This window comes from Siniperca chuatsi, linkage group LG8 (assembly GCF_020085105.1).
Source record: "Siniperca chuatsi isolate FFG_IHB_CAS linkage group LG8, ASM2008510v1, whole genome shotgun sequence".
Lineage (NCBI taxonomy): Eukaryota > Metazoa > Chordata > Actinopteri > Centrarchiformes > Sinipercidae > Siniperca > Siniperca chuatsi.
Genome location: NC_058049.1, coordinates 20,004,197 through 20,025,090, shown reverse-complemented (window position 1 = coordinate 20,025,090; position 20,894 = coordinate 20,004,197). Strand labels below are relative to the sequence as shown.

Below are 20,894 nucleotides of genomic sequence, written 5' to 3'. Positions count from 1 at the left end.
TGTCAAACTCTGCACATACATCATTCTGCACAGTGAAGGTCAAACATCCAAGTGAAGTAACAATAAACAAAACACATTTTTGACTGAACTGGTGCTTTAAGAAAATGCAACCACAAGTTTCCTTTGATGGTTTCCTATAATTACCCTCTAGTATTTTGTATTGTTCTGTTGAGGCAAGAAGCTCTGGAAAGTAGGTAAACAGCCTCGCTTCATAGCCAGCATGAACAAAATACTGAAGTTCCAGTGCAGTTTTGAACCAACAGCAGCACTTCACTTCCTCTGAATGAGACTAAGAAGAAGCGAAATGACCAAAAGTGGCGCAGGTCTTTTATGTGTCTGTGGCCAGGGGGCCCATTGTCTCATAATCATCCATTTCCACACCAGACTAGTTTTGCATGAAAAACCTGCAAATGCTTTTTTTTTTAACTTTGATCATAATTAATAAATAAAGGAATATATAAAGTCAGAAACAAACAACTTACACAAAGCTTGAGATGAGAAAGAAGTAGCCTAAATAGAAAAAAGGAGGTAGTTGCAAGATTGATTACAAAACAGATGGGATGAGCAAGGGATGAGAACATCTTGTGCAAATTAGTCAAGGTCAGAGAAAAAGGCTATTCAGGGTTTAGGGTGTGATGAGAATGAAATGTAGGAGAGAGAAATATTTCATAACAGTAACCATAAAAGATAGTAACATTTGGATATAGGTCTCACAGTTCTGAGTCATAAAATGTACCTGTATTTTATTAAATCATCAACACTGCTGTAACCCCCCGTGGTTCTAATATTTGTCTTTAATTGTGTTGCATTATAGCTTTACACTCATGTTGCCTTGCTGTAAAAAGACTATATGTTGACTTGTGGGAGAGAAACTGAACACTGTGTAAAATATAGTCAATGGGGTACTCTAACAGGAATGGAAAGAGGCCTGTCAGCCACCCACAGGGCATATGGCCAAGTACCAGCTCACCATGGCAACAGCCCCTGGGAGGAGAAATGATCCATGAATAAAAATTAAACCAACAGCATTTCTCCTCTCTTCAGGGAAGGTGGTACTTATCATCTTGTATTCATTAAGATTCAGTCAAGTTCAGCTTGTCACTCCAATGGACTCTTTTATAAATGTATTTCTTATATAATTTTCATTTATTTTCTTATATAAAGGTCTCAATGAAGGCTGTTTATTAATGTTCACAGTAGGTTAGGCACCAGTCATGCTCAGAGTGACAGACACACACAGAGACCTAGTCAACTGCTTTATTTTTGGCAGAATGTCTTAATTTGGGGAAGTGAATGTTAAGGGAGAACGTTATTTAGTAATTTATTAACTACATAGTCATTACTAAATAAAGAGATCTGCTAATGCACACTCAAAACAGTGGTTCTGCTGTGATACCAGTTATCTAACTTTCCATATATCCGATAAAATGTTTTCATTCATTCGTCTATCATTGTGTACGCCGTTACGTCAGCAGAGGGCGTCATCCCAGCCAGCTGTGTAGGCCCCTCCGCCCCCCCGCCAGAGGAGTTAATTCATCCTGAGGGAGAAGCGGACAGACATCCACAGTGAGCAGTCACCGTGTCAGGGAAGGACGGCATGATGTGGACCTTCGTACCGCTGCTGCTGCTCGGTGTGCTGCGACCCTGCACCGCCGGAGACCCGTTCACCCAGGTAGGTTACCTGTTGATCTCCACACACACACAGCACATTCATAATATGGATCCAGATAGAAAAGACAGACAACCTGATGACAGATGACATCACTGTATTTGCTAATAAGGCACCGTTCACACCTGCGCTGCGTTAAGCTTAATAAAGCTGTAGCAGGAGAAAGTGGTATTTGTTTGAAGATAGTATATAACCTACTACATAAGAAGTTGTAAACTGTATTCTGGCTTTATATTTTAAAGATGATTTGACTTACATGGTCAGTGCAGATGGTAGGCAATTTAAAAAAAAAACCCAACACAAAATCAACAATCCCACTGCTACACAGGTGTGTGATAGCATTTTGCAGGATATTTAGCAGCACCTGTCATCTCTTATAACCCCTGATGGGCAGTATAAACCTCTGCAACCTGCCTTTTTCTCATGCAGTTGCCATTTTGTCAGGATTTTCTAGACTGTTCCACTTGACAGATAAGCTTGTGAAAGTTGTTAAAAATGTGGGCACTAATGATCTGTCCTCTGCTCATGTTTCTTTACTCATCAGAATGCTCATTACCAGACCTTTCTTTTTTTTCTCACACCATAAGGATTTGTGTTGCAGTGTTTGCAACATATGAGACAATCAACCACAACAAAAAGTTAGTAAGTAGTTAATCCATATTTAAGCGTGATTTAAATTCTGCAGCCTTTTTTTTTAAAAGTAAATCAGCTACTACAAATGTTTTAAATAATGGTAAATGTTGGCTTCTAATGCCCAGTGGTTTACGCACTTGTACAAATTACATAACAAGCAGACATCAACAGGACACCCATGTAACACAGACAATTCTGCAGCTTCTGTTTTCTGCCTCACACACACACACACAGGGTCACCTTTTGTATTGCACTCTCAACTGTATAAAATAACTGTTAGAATTTAAATGCAAGAGTGTAGAGATAAGTGGGTCAAGATGAACTGAGATCTAGCTCAGGCTGTGAATTTTAATTTAACCAAGTGGCTCTGGCTCTTGGAGAGCAATGTTCCTCTGCTCTGTTGACACTGGGCTTGTGTTTTGTAGTGGGGCAGATGTCAGTAGTCTAGACATTACTACAACAACAGAGGTATGAGGAGGAAGAAAGGTGACTGTTGCAGCTGTCCCTTGATTTGTGAAAGCGTTGGGATCCATTTGGTAAATAAGCTCCTCATATTTGCATTATTGGATATTGGAAACTGGACAGACTGCAGTAGACAGAATAACTGTTTAGTTGATCTTCAGGGCCTTCTCAACATTTCTCAGTAAATTCAAATTGTGATGATTAATAAGCAATGATATTGTCTCAATTGCCATATTTCCTCATATTAAATATATCTGGGACTCGTGCAGGGCTGCAACTAACAATTACTATCGATTTCAATCTGATTATTTTCTCGATTTTTGTGTAAAAAGAAATGCCCATCACCACTTCCCAGAGCCGAAAGTGACACATTAAAATATCTTATTTTGCCTAACAAATGTTTCAAACCCGATTATATTCAGTTTACCATCATGTAAGACAAAGTAAAAGCAGCAGATCTTCACATTTGAGAAGTTGGTACTGGCAAATGTTTGGCATTTTTGCTTGTCATAGTCACAGGACTATGAATCAAACAGTCTGTTATTTTATTATTATTTACTTACTTATTCACATATTCATAAATACGTAGCAGCACATTCAACCAACAAACAAGTTTGTGGCTAAAGTTTGTTAAGCAGCAATGTTTTGTTTGTTTGTTTTTTTTCTCACTTTGAAACATTTCTAAGAAAATAACTCGGGTGAACCAAATCATTAAAAGGAGTGGGTGACTGAAATGTTACAAAACACACCACCCCATAATCAAACATTTGTATGAAGTGAGAGAGGTCAAATTCATGTCAAGGCCCACTATTGGCTAAAAAAATGGGTGTTGTAGAAAATGCAACTCTAAAGCAAATAATGGGTGTATCATGTCCTGCAGGTTAAGTCTATATGGAAGGCATTTGCTGTTTTGTTTTGTTTTTTATTATACACACACACACACACACACACACACACAAAAATTGATTAATAAAAAAAATCATCTCAAAAATACTGATGATTATGTTGGCCAGTTGAAACAAATCTAACCTGCTTTGACATGTGTCTGTACCCCCAGCGGTGTACGCCATCCACAGATGGCACCATTTACAAATACCAGGCAAAGACTCTCAATGGGAGTCGCACTGTGAACTTCAGTGAATACACAGGCAAGAGTGTCCTCTTCATCAATGTGGCCACATACTGAGGATACACCTTTCAGTATGTAGGTAAGAAACAGGAATCATTGTTTTGTGTTGCACTATAAATAAGCAAGCTTCTCCACCTGAAGACATTTTAACTTTTTCTTCTTTTCTATTATCAGAACTGAATGCACTACACGAGGAAATGAAAGCTCTTGGACTCACCATTCTCGCCTTTCCCAGCAACCAATTTGGGAAACAGGAACCAGGGCAAAAAGATGAAATTCTGCCAGGTTTAAAGTGAGAAATGTTTCTCTTTCAATGCAAATCAGTATCAGCCATGACTCTCTGAATTACACTATAAACCCTAACCAATTAGACAATTAGGTCAAAGCCATATATAATTGCAGTTAGGTTAAAAACCTTGAAAGTGCTTTATGCTGCAAGAACAAGAATTTGAATTTAGATGGGAAAACATGAGAATCAGTAGTAGTAGTAGTAGTAGTAGTAGTAGTAGACAGTATACATATTGTAATGTTCTGTAACATAAGAACCTTCAAAGCTGGATGTAGAAAGGAATTTGCAATATTTGTAAATCCTCTTGTCAATCAACAAAGCTTCATTTAATCAGGGAAAACATCCTTTGGCAATAAGATCAGTTTCTGTTAGTCGCCTCTCTAACACACACACAGAATTTATGTCTCAGGTTCTCATCTTATAGCCACAGCAAAGCCACTGCAGTCGACTGTGTGGTTTTGCTCAGCTCGAAGTGAATCTAGGGCAGTTGCCAAGCCACAAAGTGCTGAGAGGCACGTCCACTGATAAGCTGCCCTCTTTCTGGATTCCAGGCATGTTAGACCAGGCAATGGATTTGTTCCAAACTTCCTGCTGTTTGAGAAAGGTGATGTGAATGGAAAAGACGAGCAAGAGGTTTTCACTTTCCTTAAGGTACGTTATGGTCTGCTTGCAATGTGGTTTTTTTTTTTTTTTTTAAACGTACATTTATACTGAAGATGTAGCCTGTTTTTTTTTGTTTTGTTTTTTTTTATAGTAGTTTAAATCACGTGTATTACTAATGCTGTTTTCCAGCTGTGCACAAACCCTTCAGACAAACATCTCAACCTCATTAGTCTAGCCTGATAGGTCACACTCACTTGTTTACTGAATAGTGCATAACATGTGCTTACACCCAACACAGAAGCACATGTACAGCCAAACCCAGTATGAGGTATTTCCCAAATATAAACCGTTATTAACAGCTGTTTGATTTATGAGCCACTAAAAAAACAAGGTGGAGGTTGTTCATTTGACTGTGCAGACATTGCACTCTCATAATAATCCTGTGCTTTCCCCCCATGCAGAACTCCTGCCCTCCAGTTGGAAACGACTTTGGTGACCCCACCGGCAGATTGTTCTGGGGACCTCTGAAGATCAATGACATCAAGTGGAACTTTGAAAAGTTTCTGGTGGGACCAGATGGGAAGCCGGTGATGAGGTGGCATCCAACTGTCAACATTTCTGAAGTCCGAGCTGACATTCGCAAATACCTGCTCCAACTATACACGCAGGATATTTTTAATTAGATCTGATTCATCATACAGCATTGTCCATCTAATGAAGTAACTGTAGTGAGATGCTAAGGATAAGTAGAGCTATGGTAGAATGTAAAATAGAGAGTAATGTTAACAGTTTCTGATGCATGAAGATGGCATGTTGAATGAAGAGGAGGCATGAAAACATGAACTCTGTGGTGCCTCTTTGGAGTCTGGGGTTCAGGACAGTCCTTCAGTGCATTCAGGCTGCCCTGTAATCCCACAGCATCATGCCATTTTCTCATCCCAGGACCTGTTAGCCATTACAGCTTAAATGTTACTCAATAAATCATGGAGAACACACTGATGTGCAGACCTTTCTTGATGATGCAGCATATTTGTGGCCCCCTGACATTTCTATCCTGCAATAAAAATGGGCAAAATATGAACATGAATAAGTAGGGTGAGATGCTAATAGACATTTAGAATAGATTTATTAAGCCAGTCAATTACAAAAAGTCTCACATGTGCTTTTGCCTACCGCAAAAAAGAAAGGGCTACAAACCAAGAAAATACAACTGCCAGTAATTACAGCATACCTTTCAAAGTGCAATTCCGCTAATTTCTCATTTCAGCGCTCACCCCTCAGGATTTTGTTCCCAGTAACTTGATAAAATGGAGCCTTTTTTTCAAATTCATCAGCACACTTTTTAAAGCCCTTCATCTGACTACCTGATATACACTATACTAAGGACATTTTAATTGGTATTCAGTTAAAACAGTGGCTTAATTTGAGATTGGCTCTGCCTTTTACAATGGTAACACACATTGTCTTGAGGTGTGGATCCTGTGTCTGTTATCAGGGCTCTTGACTTTGTTACAGCAGTTCACAGATCAGTCAGCACGGAACGGATTACAGGTTGTTGAAATGGGAGGAGCGCAAAGCCAGACATCCTGGCAGAGGTTTTCCTCTGAGGAGCGGCTGTAACAGTGGATCTAGGGCCTCCAAATACTGATGACAATCTTCTGTTTCTGTTGAGCAGAATTTTAATGTTTCAGTACTAGGTGTAATAGCTGCACTGATTACAACTTAGTTAACTTTAAGTTAACATTAAATAACAAGATGAAGAGGAAGACTGTCATCGCTGCTGCCTAAAGGTTTTGGGGCTGAACTGTGAGCAATCGTACAGGATGCAGTAAAATAAATGAAAATCGGGATGAGTGATTACTTCAATTGTGGTCAAGTGAAGTGTTGTGTTTAATGAGATTAGGTCCATCATCATGGGGAAAAAAAGGCTGTGTATGTTCTGTGCATTGTGTACTGTGTCTGATACAAACATACAATGTCAATAGCTACAATATATTGGGATTACACTAACAACATAGAAAGAACAGCATTACTAAAGACAATGATTTACACTTAGTCAATGCAACTATCAAAACAGCAGGTTATAAATAAATTATCAATAATCACAATCATGTTTTTGGTATGAGACCATCAAAATTCATTTCCCGAAAATTTTGTATTTGAACAACCACTTTTGAACAGTTACACATATGGGACAGTTCTGTAACATCGATGGTAATGAAGAAATCTTCATAAATCAATTAACATTCACATTGTAAATTGTATGATTCAATGTACCTATATAATCATTCATTGTTGGAATGAGTATATGTAGTCTTAGTCATATTGGGGAATGGCTTCCTGTAACCCTATAAGTAACAAACTAAGTGTCAAGTTGTTACATATTTGCAGAGAGACAATCACATAGGTATATTTTTCTGGAAAAAAAAGTTAATTATTCCAACCTATTTAACAAATGACTTAAGTTCCTGATAAAAAAAAAAAATCTAAATAATATTTCATGTATATATATATTCAGAATAGCGAAGTGTTTCACAAATAGCCTTATAAAACGCAAGTATAAACAACATTACAATAGGATATCTACAGTTCAGTAGGAAAATTATAGATCAAATCACACCTTTTCAACTCAAAAACAAACTGATTTCATGCTACTACCCAGACTCCTTTAGGTGGGTATGGTGATGCTTTAGTGCTTTCCAGGGTCAATGTTCTGTCGCTCCCTTTTTCCAAATCCTGCTCCTGCTCCAGCTGCTGCAGCGGCTGCTGCGGACTGATCTACAGACACACAAAGGAACAAGACTGCATTATCTTCAGTCACAAACTTTGCTGCAACACACTTTTCATTCAAAATGAATACTGTAAACATTTAGCCACTGTGTGGCAAAATCATGATTTAGAAAATATACAAAATGCATGAAAGGATAATACTGGCAATATTCTATATTTCTTAACAAATCTCAAGAAAAGACTAAAACCACAATAAATTAATCCTACTAACAAGTATTGTCTGTGTAGCCAAAGCCTGACATATTATTCCTCTGTGCTATAGAGTGGTATAGAGAAACAAACAAAGAATACAATATTGTACTTGGCTGGCTGTACCATACCTGCATTCTCTGGTGGTGGTCTTGAACTCTCTCCTACTGCTCTGGCCCCTCTGGGCTGCGGGAATGACGACTGCCAAGGAAAACCCTGACCACAGAGAAAACACCACCATAGTTCAAATCACTAAATATACTCATTCATCACAACCAACAGCCCTCAAGTCTTTGCCGTAACCTAACAATTGTTACTGAATGTAAGCGTGGCTAGGCTGAGCTACAGTTAGACCTAATTACATCTGCTTGTTCCTCCCAAAAGATATAGGGAGTAGAGGCAAGAGAAAGAAGAGCCTTGTTTCCTCAGTGAACCAGAGTCACTCCAGAGACAGAGACAGAGGGGCCTTGGAGGACCCTTACCGGGTTAACAGGCTGGAAGTCTCGTACAGGGGGCGGTGCTGCGGCGGCTGTGGCTGTGGCGCCTGCTGCATTGGGCATCCGGGGAGGGAAGTGTATGGGCCAGCCCTCAAGGCCCTGCGGTCCCACCTGCACAAAGGGACCACAGTAGGGAGGGCTCAGCGGGCCGTTCACTGAGCCTGACGTGGGGTCTGAGGTACGTCTTTCCTGCTGCTGCCCCTACGAGTGATCACAAGTACACACGTGATCCCCAATCAGTGCACGGCTGCTACTCTCAGTGAGCGCAGTGGCCCTGTCATAACATGGGCCACTGCTGACCTTCAACCCTACTGCAACTGCCTCCCACTGTGTAAATGTTCCACCTGTTGATCCCGAATGCACTGACAAACAACCTAGCTGGAGTGAGGCTCTTGTCGTGGAGTATTGATTTGTCCAGTATGAACTTATTATAGTCAACATCTACGTGACGGCATTCTGTCACAAGGGGGCGTTAGACTGCAAGGTTTACCACAACTCATATCCTCCTGCAGTGAGGCATCTCAAAGGCTTGAAGAGCTGAAGACCAACTTTCAGTGAATGGCCCTAATTAAATCTACTTGGCTAAAATGACCAAACATATCACCTATCCAGGCTGATGGCACAATTTCATTTAAAATATGAACATGTCTGCAACACTACCAGCCTCAGATCTCAGCTGCAGTCAGTACCTGTTTGTGATGCTGCATCTGCAGTCTCTCCAGCTTACATCTCTCTGTACGTTCTCTCTGACACTCGTTCTGCGCCTGATGAAGCTGAAACACAATCACAACAAATAAATAAAAATCCCACATTAGAGAGCAGTTCAGTTATAATTTTTATTCAATGTAAGAAACAAAAGCTAAAGCTTTTCATGCCACATACAGGATAATATACTGTGAATGCACAGCATACCTGATTGGTCAAATTAGTAATTTGACCCTGAAGCCTCTCAACTTGCCGCCTCAAGTCTTCTTTTTCCTCATTCATTCGCTCCCTGTCACTCCTCTCTTTTCTGAAGTCTTCTTCAAAGATCTTCACCTGAAGTACAAAACAATGATTAAAAGTTGTTGAAGAAATGCATGTATAATTGCAATACAACTGTGTTTATGTGTGTGTATGTTTTGTTGCATGTCTGACCTGTTCCTTTAGTACAGCAATTTGAGTGAGCAGTTCCTGTTTCTTCAGGTTATTGGCTGCATCGGCAAAGTTACCCTGGCCAGGTGGTTGTTGGGAGGATGAAGGGGAGTGCAGGTTTAAGGCTTCCTCTAAAGCCTGAAGTAAGACAAAACATAGTATTACACAGAAAGAAAAGTCTCTGTTCTTCATCTCTCTTTCTGCAGCTCTTCCACGCTCACCCTGTTGAGGCGTTGGATCTCCTTCTCCTGGTACTCCCTCTGTTTACTGAGGGGCAGCAGCTGATCCTGCAGGTAGCGAATCTTCTGCTTCAGCTCAGTGGTCTCGGAGTTGAGGCACTCCTTCTCGCCCTGAAACACACACACACCCAAAAACATTGGAGACACCTTTCGTAAAGTATCCTGAAACATTTTATTCTGTGTTTCTGTGTCCTGATTTTGAAATGTTAGAACAATTTTACTTGGGCTTTGTGTCTTTGTTTTCTCACCTGTACATTTTCAATCTTGGACTTGGCTAGCAGCAGCTTCTTGTCGTAGTCGCGCTGCCTCTGCTCTCGCTCTGCCTCCAGCTCAAGCACAGTTTTCTGGGACTCAGCCAGCCGTTGTCTGAGGTCTGTGATCTGAGGGACGATGTAAACCATTTAGTTTAGGACAGCATTCATTGAATCCACTAATCACAGTTGTAAGGTACAATTCTCATAAACACAAACCAAAAAGAACAACTGTGATTCAGTGATAACTCTCTGATAAACATCAGCTGTTGCGTGTCTTAGGATATAGCTTTAGAAATGTGTTAGAAATTTGTGTTATCAAATTATAAACTAAGCCACAGGGACACATTTGCAAACACACGCAGTTCTGTTTTTGTGTAAAATATGAACGAACCTAGTGACGCAAATGGATATATCTAGGGTTCTGTGGTTTAAACCCAAGGTTGCATGGTGTCCCTTTCTCAACAAAGTGTGAATGTAGGTTTGTTCATAATTGTGGGTGTGCAGAAGCGTAGGTGTGTGAGTATGAGTGTGAGAGTGTGTACATATGTGTGTCTCTGCTGCCCTCTGACTGCACCACAGCAGGAAGTCAGCGGGTACCAGAGAGGTGAGGGGAATTCTTACTGAGGTGTGACAGGCCTTGTGGTAAGTATGCTCTCAGATAGCAAGCTATTGCAAGATTGCACCTTTTCCACTGGACAAGCATATAGAAACACACACACACACACACACACACACACACACACACAGCTGCTTCATTGTCAACTGATGCACACAAACATCAGCGTCCTGTGTTCTTTAAAGATACTTCCGAATTACAAAATCGGTACCATTTCTCATTTCACTTGTTTGATAAACATGTCAACTTTAATGGTAGAAAAAAATACTTATTATCATTATTCCATTAACATAATGCAAAACGTGACCATTGGTGTCACAATGCTCCAGGTATTAATTTTGAAGCCTGCTGGCAAAATTAAATTGTTTTATTTGGCATTTTCTGACTGTATAGTGTTCAGTAATGTTCACCTATTTTATGGCCCAGTTTATGCTTGTTTTGGGAAAAGTCAATGCAGAAACTTTAAACTAAATTCAACTATCATTTTCTAAATGTGTTTCTACAAGTAACAGAAGGTAAGTGAATTAAGCCGAAATGAGAACAGTGGTAGACACAGTTGAATAGAATTCATTTTGAACTTAGGGCAACAGATAAATAACTGTCTATTCTAAAGACATACATTATTAAAATTTAGTAAGGACAGTTTTATGGAAAATGTAGGATAAATAATCCATGTACTTTTTGTACAGTACATGCAGATGCATCTAAGTGCTTTGCTTTAAATCTGAAAAAGAACCCTGGCGTGACAAAGAAGTCTTTGAACTTTGACACAAGCCAAAGTGAACATTTAAGTAAATTAAAACTAATAAAAATCAGACAAGATTTTTTTGGTGGATTGGATTGAACTGATGCAATTTCATAAAACTGAACAAATGTGTTCTACTTTTTAAAAGTGGGTGTGTTTTTTCAAAGGAATTCGGAGAGAATTAGATAGTAGTTCTCCAGCTCTACATCAGTTGAGGAAACAGCCATGTCTTCCCACACCCTTCATAACAACTGTAAAGTCATTACTGTACCTTCTGTTCAAACTGTGACTTCATGGAGTTCCACTGAATGTCCCACTGCTTGTTCACCTCCAGTACCTGTAAGCAGTGCCAGAAAGTGAAACAAATGACACTGAACATATAGGAAACAAAATATACAGAGACTTTCCCCAATGGCAAAAGAGGATGAGCAGTAAGAGCAAAAAAAAAAAAAAAAAAAAAAGACACATCCTTTCTCTGCTTCTCCAAAAGCTTGATCTTCTTTTCATACACCTCTACATCACAGGGTTTAGTTGGGTTTTTCTCTGCAGCTTTTCCACTCTGAGGGCACACAAAACATTCCTAAATCCACAACATTCCTCCATTACTCTAACCCCACATCGGGAAGTTTTAAGTCACAAATTCATTGAGAAAATGTATTTATAGTAAGCAAAGTTGTAAAATGTGAAAAAAATCATTTTCAAGTTAATTTAAAATACCTTCTGCGGTGTGGTGGCCTCCATCTTAGGTCTTATAGTGGCTGATTCCTCCTTCACAAGCTCCTCTTTGGCCTCTGGGGCTTCGGTGTCAGATGGCGCTGCAGATGATGCTACCGCCGCTGCTCCTCCAGTGACCAACTCCTTAAGCTTCTGATTCTCCTGTCTGAATCAGCAAGAAAACGAAAGTGATAGTTTTCGTGAGCAAGGTCCATTCCCAGAGAAGTTTTGGTACAGCTTCAGGATGTCCGTTGGGAAGAACCTACAATACCCACTGGGTGCAATGATGCCAACAAAAAGCAGTGGAATAATACCCCATCAAAAGTGAAAGCCTGGTCAACTGTCAACATCCATGATAAAGTAACAATTGTGTACAGTTCTGTCATCAAAACAGTAATGGTAGGCTGATTCACACTACATTCTAAAAAAGGTAATGAGAAACAAAATTGCCCCACAGTTTAAAAAAAGACCAGAGGAATGAGATGTGAGAGTGTTTGTATTGTTTAGTTGTTTGTAGGGAATATACTGCAGATCTCACGATTTGTTCTGTTTGACCTTACTAACAATAATGTTTCTGCTCGAGCAGAAGCAAAACAAAGCCCAGTCAAATCATGAGAGAAGAAAAAAACATTACCTCAGCTGTTCCAAGTCTCGATTCCTGATATGATGATCCTCTTCCATTTTCTTTCGAAGCTCATTGTTCTCCTGTCTGAGCTGCTCACAGAGAGTCTATAAAACCAAAAAACACAATAATAATCACAATATTTAGCATCATTCTGTATGACCTCCACATTTTACATCTGTATGCCCGCACATGGCCGAAAGTAATTGCTTTTAAAGACAATGGTACAACGCAAAAGGTACTTTGAGTGAAAATTATGTTGGAATACCTTTTGTACATTTGTATGAGCAGATTCATAAGGAAATACTTCCCACCTCGATGACACAAAATTAGATGTTTTTCTAACACATGGTCCTATATTTCCCATTTTCAATCCACACAACATGAGTTCTCAGTTTATCTGAGAGGTTTTGAAAAGAAAAAAGTCACTGCAAATACTGCTTTACGTCTCTTTATATAAAAATTAGGCCGTAATGTGTTTCAGAATGGTGGTGATGTACTTCCACTGGTACTGGCTAAAAATACGCATTTTAAATGTAAAACTGTTACTCTACTTCTATTGCTAAGCACTTTGTAACATTGCTTAGAAATGTGCTAAAGCAATAAAGTTATTACAGTTCAAATTACAATGTGTTCAAAGAAGGAAAGCCCATGTTGTGCCAGTAGTTGTAGTTGTTTACTGTATGTGTATGTCATGTACATACAAGTGCCCAGCCCACATGGACAACTGACACCAAAACTACTGTTGCAGTGGTGAAACAACATTTAAAAAAAATAAATATTACTTCTTACATATATCACTGCATTACAAACAAAGAAGTTCATCCTCTCACGATGCTCTACGAATAAAATTTGCCACAAAAAGAATACACAGCTCACGTCTTTTACAAGCTGGCAGAGATGAAGGACATTTCACTATAAAATATAGCCCCTAAGTTGTACTTATCTAGCATGTCATAAAAGTTCCTGTCCTATACATTACATTAAATTTAAAAATGTAATTAAATTCATATCATGATATATATATATATATATATATATATATATATATATATATATATATATATATTTACACACACACACACACACACACACACAGTATGATGCTTAAGTGCCTATAAAGCCATCTTTGAGAAATAGCATCAATCTAAGGAGCATGATGGTTGCTTTTGCATTATTTACTTTTGTCATACAGTCACTGTGTCACATACCTGTAGGAGGGAGGTCCTCTGTTCATTCTTTTGGACCTTAGAGGAAAGATGGTGAAACTCCACAGCCATGCGACCGAGGTGAGCTAACAGCTGGTTCGGGTTGGACTCCTCTGCGAATATGCTGAAGGAGCTCTCTAGTCTCTTCAACTGGCTCGCTAGTTCGATGTTCTCCTGAGGCAGGACGGGGATTACTCCTGCCACTGACCCGGCCTGGAGATACCCACACAGGTGTACAACCAGTCAGCCCTTCCTCTCAAGCTGACTCAGTGTGTGAGCTAACAATTACATATGTATTTCAAACAGCACAAAACTGAAAGATCAACATACTCAACATACTGTAAGAGTCATCGTGCTGCTATTTCTATGAAAAGCAGCAGCTGATTTATTTAAGTCAAACCAGTTTGTCCTGTCTGATTTAAATTTATTCCTCACAGACTACAGTTGACTGTGGTAATACTTTTACCAAAAATATTCTGTTCAGGTGTGGAAACTGTGCCAAAGCAGGCTATAGAATTTTACAATATATGTGACAGGCTAGTCAATAACATTAGTTTAGACACGTGTGCCTGAAATATTCTGGCATAGTGTCCTATTAACACATCCCCTAGGATTTAGTGTGTGAATGAATCAGCGGTGTAATTCTAGTCAGTAATAATCCTGGACTTTCCCCTGGCTGACTCAGGCTGGAGCTACCAGTATTAGTATCAGTTTGTTGGTGAGTCACCGCACCAAGGATATGTTCCTAATGTTGAGGAAATGGCTATAAAGTGGAAAGGTTGAATTTAGCCTAAATAAATTACACAGAATAATTTCTTTTGGGAGTTAGCGTATTGTGATATTCTAAACACACTAAATTGTTTGTTAAAATTAAAGATTCTTTGGAACTACAAAATGTGAGTTTCTGTGGTAGTTGGAAAATGATTAATCTTAAATTTAATAAAAATAAAAAGTCCAGTACATACAGTCAAGGCATCTGAAGTCACAACCTCAAACTCAGATGAGGCCTCCTGGAAAGACCAAAAAGTAGCAACATAGTACATGCAGTGTCCATACTGTAAACTTGTAAGAATAAAGTAAACATCCTCCAGTTGAGAGCTGGCAGATGTTATTGTCTAGGCCCTTATAATGTCATCTAATGTTATTTACAATTCTACAACCATCACAAAGTTGCTTCTGCCTGTACTAAAAGCTCTAACACACAGTACAAATTACTTACATTGGGCTTCTCAGGCTGAAGGGTCTTCCCTAAACAGCTTGTTTGCTCCTCCTTCTGCTCTGCAGTGGGTTGTAAACAGGGTTTACCTGAAATAAGCCAAACCAATACCAAGGTTAATGAAAGTTTTAGTAAAGCAGAACAGCACGCCATATGGTTACAGCACTGTCCAGAGTAATAATTCACAAATATGAAAATATGTCTACAAAGTTCAAGTTCATAAAGTCTTTGAGACCTACTTTGTGTCTCAGTCTGAATGGGCCCTCCCATACACAGACTGGCGGCAAAGCTGGAGGACTTGAGGGCCTCGTTGTCTCTCACAAGTTCCTCCACTCGCTGCCGAAGCCTCGATGCCTCTGACTGAGACTCTTCCAGCAAATCACCTGCAAGTTTCAGAGAGATCTTGTCTCTGTCCAGCAGCACTTGATTTGAATTTCACTTCACAACTTAATGTTTTCAACAAGCATTGTTAAGGCTAGATCTATCAGCATGAGTAGTCATCATATAGGATATTACAGAAGTTCAGTGAGAAATTCTTTGCAAGTAGCACTCCTTTGGTGAGTCACAAAAGGAGCAATCAGGTCATTCACATCACTGGCATACAAGCTTTTCAACAAACTACCAATGAAGATCATCATGTTTTACTACACTCCATGTAATTTGCAGCATGACAATTTCCTTCGTGCATTTGTATATTTTGACTGGAAATTCAGTTATGTAATCTATTATGGAAGACATCATAATGATGTCTTTGTGTGTGCATTAAGTTAATATTAAATAATAATTTTGCGCTGCTACAAAATGCAAGCTGAACACAGTTTTCTGTTAGATTTTACAAACTACGACAAAGAAATGAATGTCTTTGTATGTATACAAGGACAAAAAATAAAAGATACACAACAGATGTATAATGCCAAAGAGCAGTTGGCATTAGCCCTCCATCTACAGCCTTGAGGTGTCCATTCTGTCTTTAGGAACCTACCTAAGCTCTTAAGTCCCATCATCCGCTCCCTCAGTATGCTGTTCTCCTCCAGTAGCTGTCGATAGCTGCTTCTCCCTCCGGCATCCTCCCTGGCCTTGACCTCACTCCCACCTGGATCATAGATGCGGTACGGGCCTTTCCCTTCCATCGCCGTTGCTCACTTCCTAGACATGGTCCTCTGAACTGTGGAAATAAGACACAAACTGTTATTTTCAACTTAATTAAAAACATATAAAGTACAGGAAACTACTCAGTGGGGTAGCTGACTTTTACAGAAAAAAAGTGCTCATAGTAAAGCCTTTAAACACCGAGGACTGAGGACTTGGGTCTACAATGGTCCTCCACCCTTTGCAATATGAGAAGCAACTGGAAAAACCACTTGAGCATTTTTTGCATTGCAAACAGTCATGTTTGAAAAGTTTAAAGTGTACAAATGCTGTTCCTGTTACGTCTTAACTGCAAATGAAATAAATACCACCTACTCAGACATGCTATTGTATGTACTGTAAGTTACCCAACTAGAAGAACCTTTTCGATCCCCCTCTCAGTTTATAATTTATAGCAGGACGAGTGTAAACTATCGGTGAAGCCCGGTGAAGAAAATAAAGACCAACCGACAGCTTTGAAGGAACAATATCACCATAATGCTACCCTGCCAGAGTGAAACATATGGCAAGAATGTGCTAACGTTTGTAATAGCTAAATATGACAACTACAACATTCATATCCAAGAAAAATAAGGACAAAAGCAGAGGAAAAAAATACTAAATGTTACGTGAATCCTGCTAACAAACATCTACCCAATAGACGAGAGTCAATATAGCACAATCTAGCTAATGATAGCTACCTTGATTGGCTGAAGAAGGCTAATATTAGTTTTCGCTGTTGTCATGCAAATTGCTAGCAACATCCTCGTTAGCTGTCTGCTAGCTAACACTAGATGACAGTGCGGGACAGGAAGCCGCTAACTCCTCTTTTTTTACCCACTACAGATACTTTTATCGATGCAGTAAGTCAGTCGGAAAGCGGAGTTAAACGACAAACCAAAGAACAAAGAGGTGTCTTTTGTCTGGATACCTTTCAGCTGGCAGTGGCCTCTCGTCTCTCTGCCTCAGACATCTATTGCGGAAGTGGTCTACTGGTCTGTGCTGTAACCTGGGAAATTCCACCTCGCAACGTTTGATGTAAACAGCGATGATTGACAGCCCTGCGGACCAATCAGGGCACAGCTCCCTGTCACCCGGGCACCAACAGGAGCCACAGACTGTAATGTAAACACTGGAGCAAAATGCTTCACATATTCCTATTTCATGGTAGAGATTTTACCAAAATTATCAAGCCTGTTCACATGATGGACTTTTAAATATGTATATGAAAACTTACATGTAGCAAAAATGGCTCGTATGACACGATGGCAGTAGGGTGAGTAAAACTGATAATCTAAAACAGTCATATTTTTCTCTTGAATCGTAATTATTTTAATTAAACGACTTCTTAATCTTCTTTTTACCTCTTGAAACTCATCCCCCATAGGCCAGGGACAAACCCGACCATTTTCACTGAATGACTTTTTTCTTCATTGATCATTTTAGACAAGGGACTGGTGGGAGTTTCTGTGATTGCAACACATATTTCCTCTGAAGTCGGAGGGCAATAGAGTTACACTGAGCTTTTTAAATCCAAACTATAGGTTAACAAGAAATATTTAGTATAAGAGCTAAGAGATATAATGTTCATATTGTGATTAGGGCTGCAAATTATTATTTTCATTATTGATTATCTGACGATTATTTTTCAATTAATAGTTCAGTCTATGGAATATCAAAAAATAGTTTTAAATAAAACAAAAAATGCCCATCAGAATTTCCTGTAGTTGACATATTCAAACAGCTTGCTTTGTCCAGCAGTTAATCATAGAAGTGATACACTATACTCACCAATACATTTTTCCTAAAAAAAATGACTTAAACAATTAACTAATTAGACTAATTGATTAATCAACTAATCATGTCAGCTCTCATTGTGATACATTAATATCACCTGGAATTTTGGTTATTTTAAAGTGATACCACAATGAAGTTTAAATCTCATGTTTTTTCTGGTCATGAAGTCAAAAACAACATTTTTAAAAAATGATATGTCAGTCACAGTCACAAGTCACTGTGCCACATCCAGTAATATCTATGTTTGACTAAATTGTCAGAACTTGATTGCAGGCTCTTTCTGACTGCTCAAACATGAATAATTTAGAGCAATAGTGACATCTTGTGGGAATTAACAAACAGGTAATCTGCGGTCATATTTCTTCTTCAGGGTGTTACAAAGACCATTCCTTGGCTAAGTGGAAGCACAAATTACTTCAATTCAATTTGTGACCGTGTACAATTTCACTGAAGCACACAAGAGTACTTGGTAATCCAAATTGCATGTTTCTATGACTCTATAATGGGTCTAAATGATTAATTTAACTACCATAAAGTCTTCACAAAACATACTGCTGCTAGTCCACAAAGACAAATAAGACAAACACCCTCCATAATGATTTTAGATTTCAGAGTATCAGCCTTGGAGGTCTTAAGGGGAAGCATGCTGTGTAAACACGAAACACCCAGTTTGCAAATTATTTTACATTAAACACGACATGATTTATGATAAAGCTTAACTAATCAGAATCACACCTTTGTTTTTGTCTTTATGTAGCCACTATTGTTACTTCCTGTAATGCAAAAAAAGTGCACAATGATGGCATACACCAGTAATACTGAGGCAGAGCTAATGGTTAAACTGCTGTAATAGAAAAACCAGTTTAGTAATAGCTTTCATGAAAACGGTCATCTTCATCTTAAATAGTTCCTTCCACAGTTAAGAATTTATGGGATGTGGCTACTCATTTGTCTCTTTGACTCAACCTCTCTGATAAATAAATGAAAACCATACTGTAAAGAAATAGAAGAAGTGAATTAGTGATAAAACAAGAGAGAGTTTGTAGACAGCCTGTGACGTGTGTACTCTGTAATGGGTGTGTGTGTGCTTTAATAACAATAAACCTTATTTAACAATCCTTCTCATACATATAAATGCAGCTTAAACTATTTTAGATTAAATTAAAACCACGTACAACAACAGACAATAACATTTTAGACCATATACTATGTGGAACAGCCGTGTCCCATTGGCCAGAAAACACTGAATGTGTTCCCCAGGGAATCATCAGTTGGCAGAAAAAGCCAACATACAGTTCACACACAGAAGTTGTTTTTTCCTCAGTCCTGTGCCTGCCACCACACACACCTTGTCCTTGTTTATAGGTGTACATTGTCCATCTCAGGCTGCTGTGATGTGTTGAAATAATAAACAGGCTGGTGACTCTGAGCCTGCCAGCACAAAAACAAAAGACTGAGGAGACAGGAAGGACAGGGTAATCATTTAGTCCTCCTGGGTAACAAATTGAACACTTTGTTTTCTCCCCCAACCTACGTTTTCCAAAACACATTAAAGCATTTTCCTCATTGTACAAAGACAGAAGAGTGAGCAGATGACATGTGGGAAAGGGTAATCATCAGATTGAAGCCCACAGTACAGAGTATGCACCTCACCCCGCTGAGACACAAGGACAATCCAGCCTCCAATCTCCTAGCAGCAGAAATCAGCAGCTGATAGTCATTAGCTCTGGCATAGTTGGCTAACAAAATGTCCTTTTGTTAGCCGACTAGTTACTCCAGCTGTCCTCTCGAGGCCTTAAACCAGAGACATCCTCATCTCTATCACAATATGGATGAGATGTGCATTGGCACTAGATATGCTTCAGTGTTAACTCTAACAGGCTCTTTCACTTTTTATTGAAAATCTAAAATCTAGACTTTCACTACAACCAAGAAACCAGTGTGACAGATTGCCAAGTACATTTCTCTCAGGCTTATGTATAAATGAGAATGAACAAATCTTATCTTTAAGCAACATTTTGTGTCATTCAAGTTTTGTCTTTAAACCATCTCAAATCTTGTTGTTTTAATAAGAATACTTAACATGGATTTAGCAATATGTCCATAGAATGTGATCTGCTGACATGTTGTAATGCATTACATAATCATATTAAAAATAAATAAATATTTATCAGGTTTAAAATAAATATAACACAATAAACATTGTATTTACCAGCTCTACTACATTTATAGTATTTAGAGCATTTACTTAGGATTAAAAAGCCCCCCTAAGACAGAAAATACCATACAATTATAGAGCATATTGCATTTTTTCTGACATATAGGGCAGAAATCAATCTTCATTTTGTTACATTTGCCTCCCATGTAATGTTCCAAACAGAGCACAACAACAGTCATTTCAGTGACAACATAAAATGATTCAGCCCACCCTGAATACAACCCCCCCACAAATAATAAATAAATCTAATCTATTCTGTTACTACACCTCAAATGTTAAAACAAATAAACAACAACTCACCCACACATTCAGCTTGTGTCGAAGAGCCACTTTTTAAGGAAACTGGTGAATAAGGGGGAAGCAATTTCACTGTGAGACTTGGGGAATTCCCATAACCCAGCAAAATGGCCTGATACTGTACGCTCAGCCTGAACATAACCTGGTGTGTGTCCAACTGTGTGGCCTGCCTTTACTGAGTGACACAACATGTGAAGGGGAAAAAAGTGAATGCATTTAATTAATGTTGTACAGTAGCTTGCAGCACATACACCACTCTGCACACATTAAAGCATGTCAACAAAAGTGAATAGATAGAGGAGGCCACATAAATATGACACGACATGTTGAGCTGCATTCAAGAAAAATGTACAGATGACCTCTAATATATACTAACTAACTTGTACATATAGTATACTACATACAGTATAGTATGTGGCTTGTTTGCATGATCACATCATGTTGC

At 38.9% G+C, this 20,894-nt stretch overlaps 2 protein-coding genes across 15 annotated transcripts; one reads left to right on the top strand and one right to left on the bottom strand.

The window, feature by feature from the left end:
* The first annotated feature begins 1,513 nt into the window (after window positions 1–1,513).
* Window positions 1,514–5,780, top strand: gpx3 (glutathione peroxidase 3). 2 transcript variants are annotated; one of them, XM_044206327.1, is made up of 5 exons: window positions 1,514–1,672; window positions 3,822–3,972; window positions 4,068–4,185; window positions 4,734–4,833; window positions 5,247–5,780. In XM_044206327.1, exons 1-5 carry the CDS (start codon window positions 1,598–1,600, stop codon window positions 5,466–5,468), a joined length of 666 nt encoding a protein of 221 aa, XP_044062262.1. In that variant the 5' UTR covers window positions 1,514–1,597; the 3' UTR covers window positions 5,469–5,780. The 2 variants fall into 2 exon arrangements, with proteins under 2 accessions (XP_044062262.1, XP_044062263.1); XM_044206328.1 differs by lacking the exon at window positions 1,514–1,672 and adding an exon at window positions 2,714–2,838.
* Window positions 5,781–5,894: 114 nt separating this feature from the next.
* On the bottom strand, window positions 5,895–20,599 carry tnip1 (TNFAIP3 interacting protein 1). 13 transcript variants are annotated; one of them, XM_044206313.1, is made up of 18 exons: window positions 20,453–20,587; window positions 15,992–16,174; window positions 15,249–15,392; window positions 15,013–15,098; window positions 14,759–14,803; window positions 13,797–14,006; window positions 12,598–12,692; window positions 11,967–12,129; window positions 11,716–11,808; window positions 11,521–11,586; window positions 9,883–10,014; window positions 9,617–9,745; window positions 9,399–9,533; window positions 9,174–9,299; window positions 8,951–9,034; window positions 8,247–8,462; window positions 7,896–7,980; window positions 5,895–7,563 (listed from the first exon to the last, which is right to left on the bottom strand). In XM_044206313.1, the coding sequence occupies exons 2-18, from the start codon at window positions 16,137–16,139 to the stop codon at window positions 7,475–7,477; spliced, it is 2,046 nt and encodes a 681-aa protein (XP_044062248.1). In that variant the 5' UTR covers window positions 16,140–16,174; window positions 20,453–20,587; the 3' UTR covers window positions 5,895–7,474. The 13 variants fall into 13 exon arrangements, with proteins under 13 accessions (XP_044062248.1, XP_044062249.1, XP_044062246.1 ...); XM_044206314.1 differs by lacking the exon at window positions 20,453–20,587 and adding an exon at window positions 17,069–17,234 and having other exon boundaries at window positions 5,895–7,558; XM_044206311.1 differs by lacking the exon at window positions 20,453–20,587 and adding an exon at window positions 17,069–17,226.
* Between the last annotated feature and the right edge of the window lie 295 nt (window positions 20,600–20,894).

Bases quoted from the DNA above. Each gene is read 5' to 3' on its own strand.
- tnip1 (XM_044206310.1), bottom strand. From the start codon at position 16,139: ATGGAAGGGAAAGGCCCGTACCGCATCTATGATCCAGGTGGGAGTGAG. The intron at 11,809-11,966 runs GTATTTTAAATT...GTGTGCCCTCAG, and splicing joins AGGCCACCACACCGCAGAAG to AGTGGAAAAGCTGCAGAGAA. The intron at 9,534-9,616 runs GTGAGCGTGGAA...GTCTTACTTCAG, and splicing joins AGATCCAACGCCTCAACAGG to GCTTTAGAGGAAGCCTTAAA.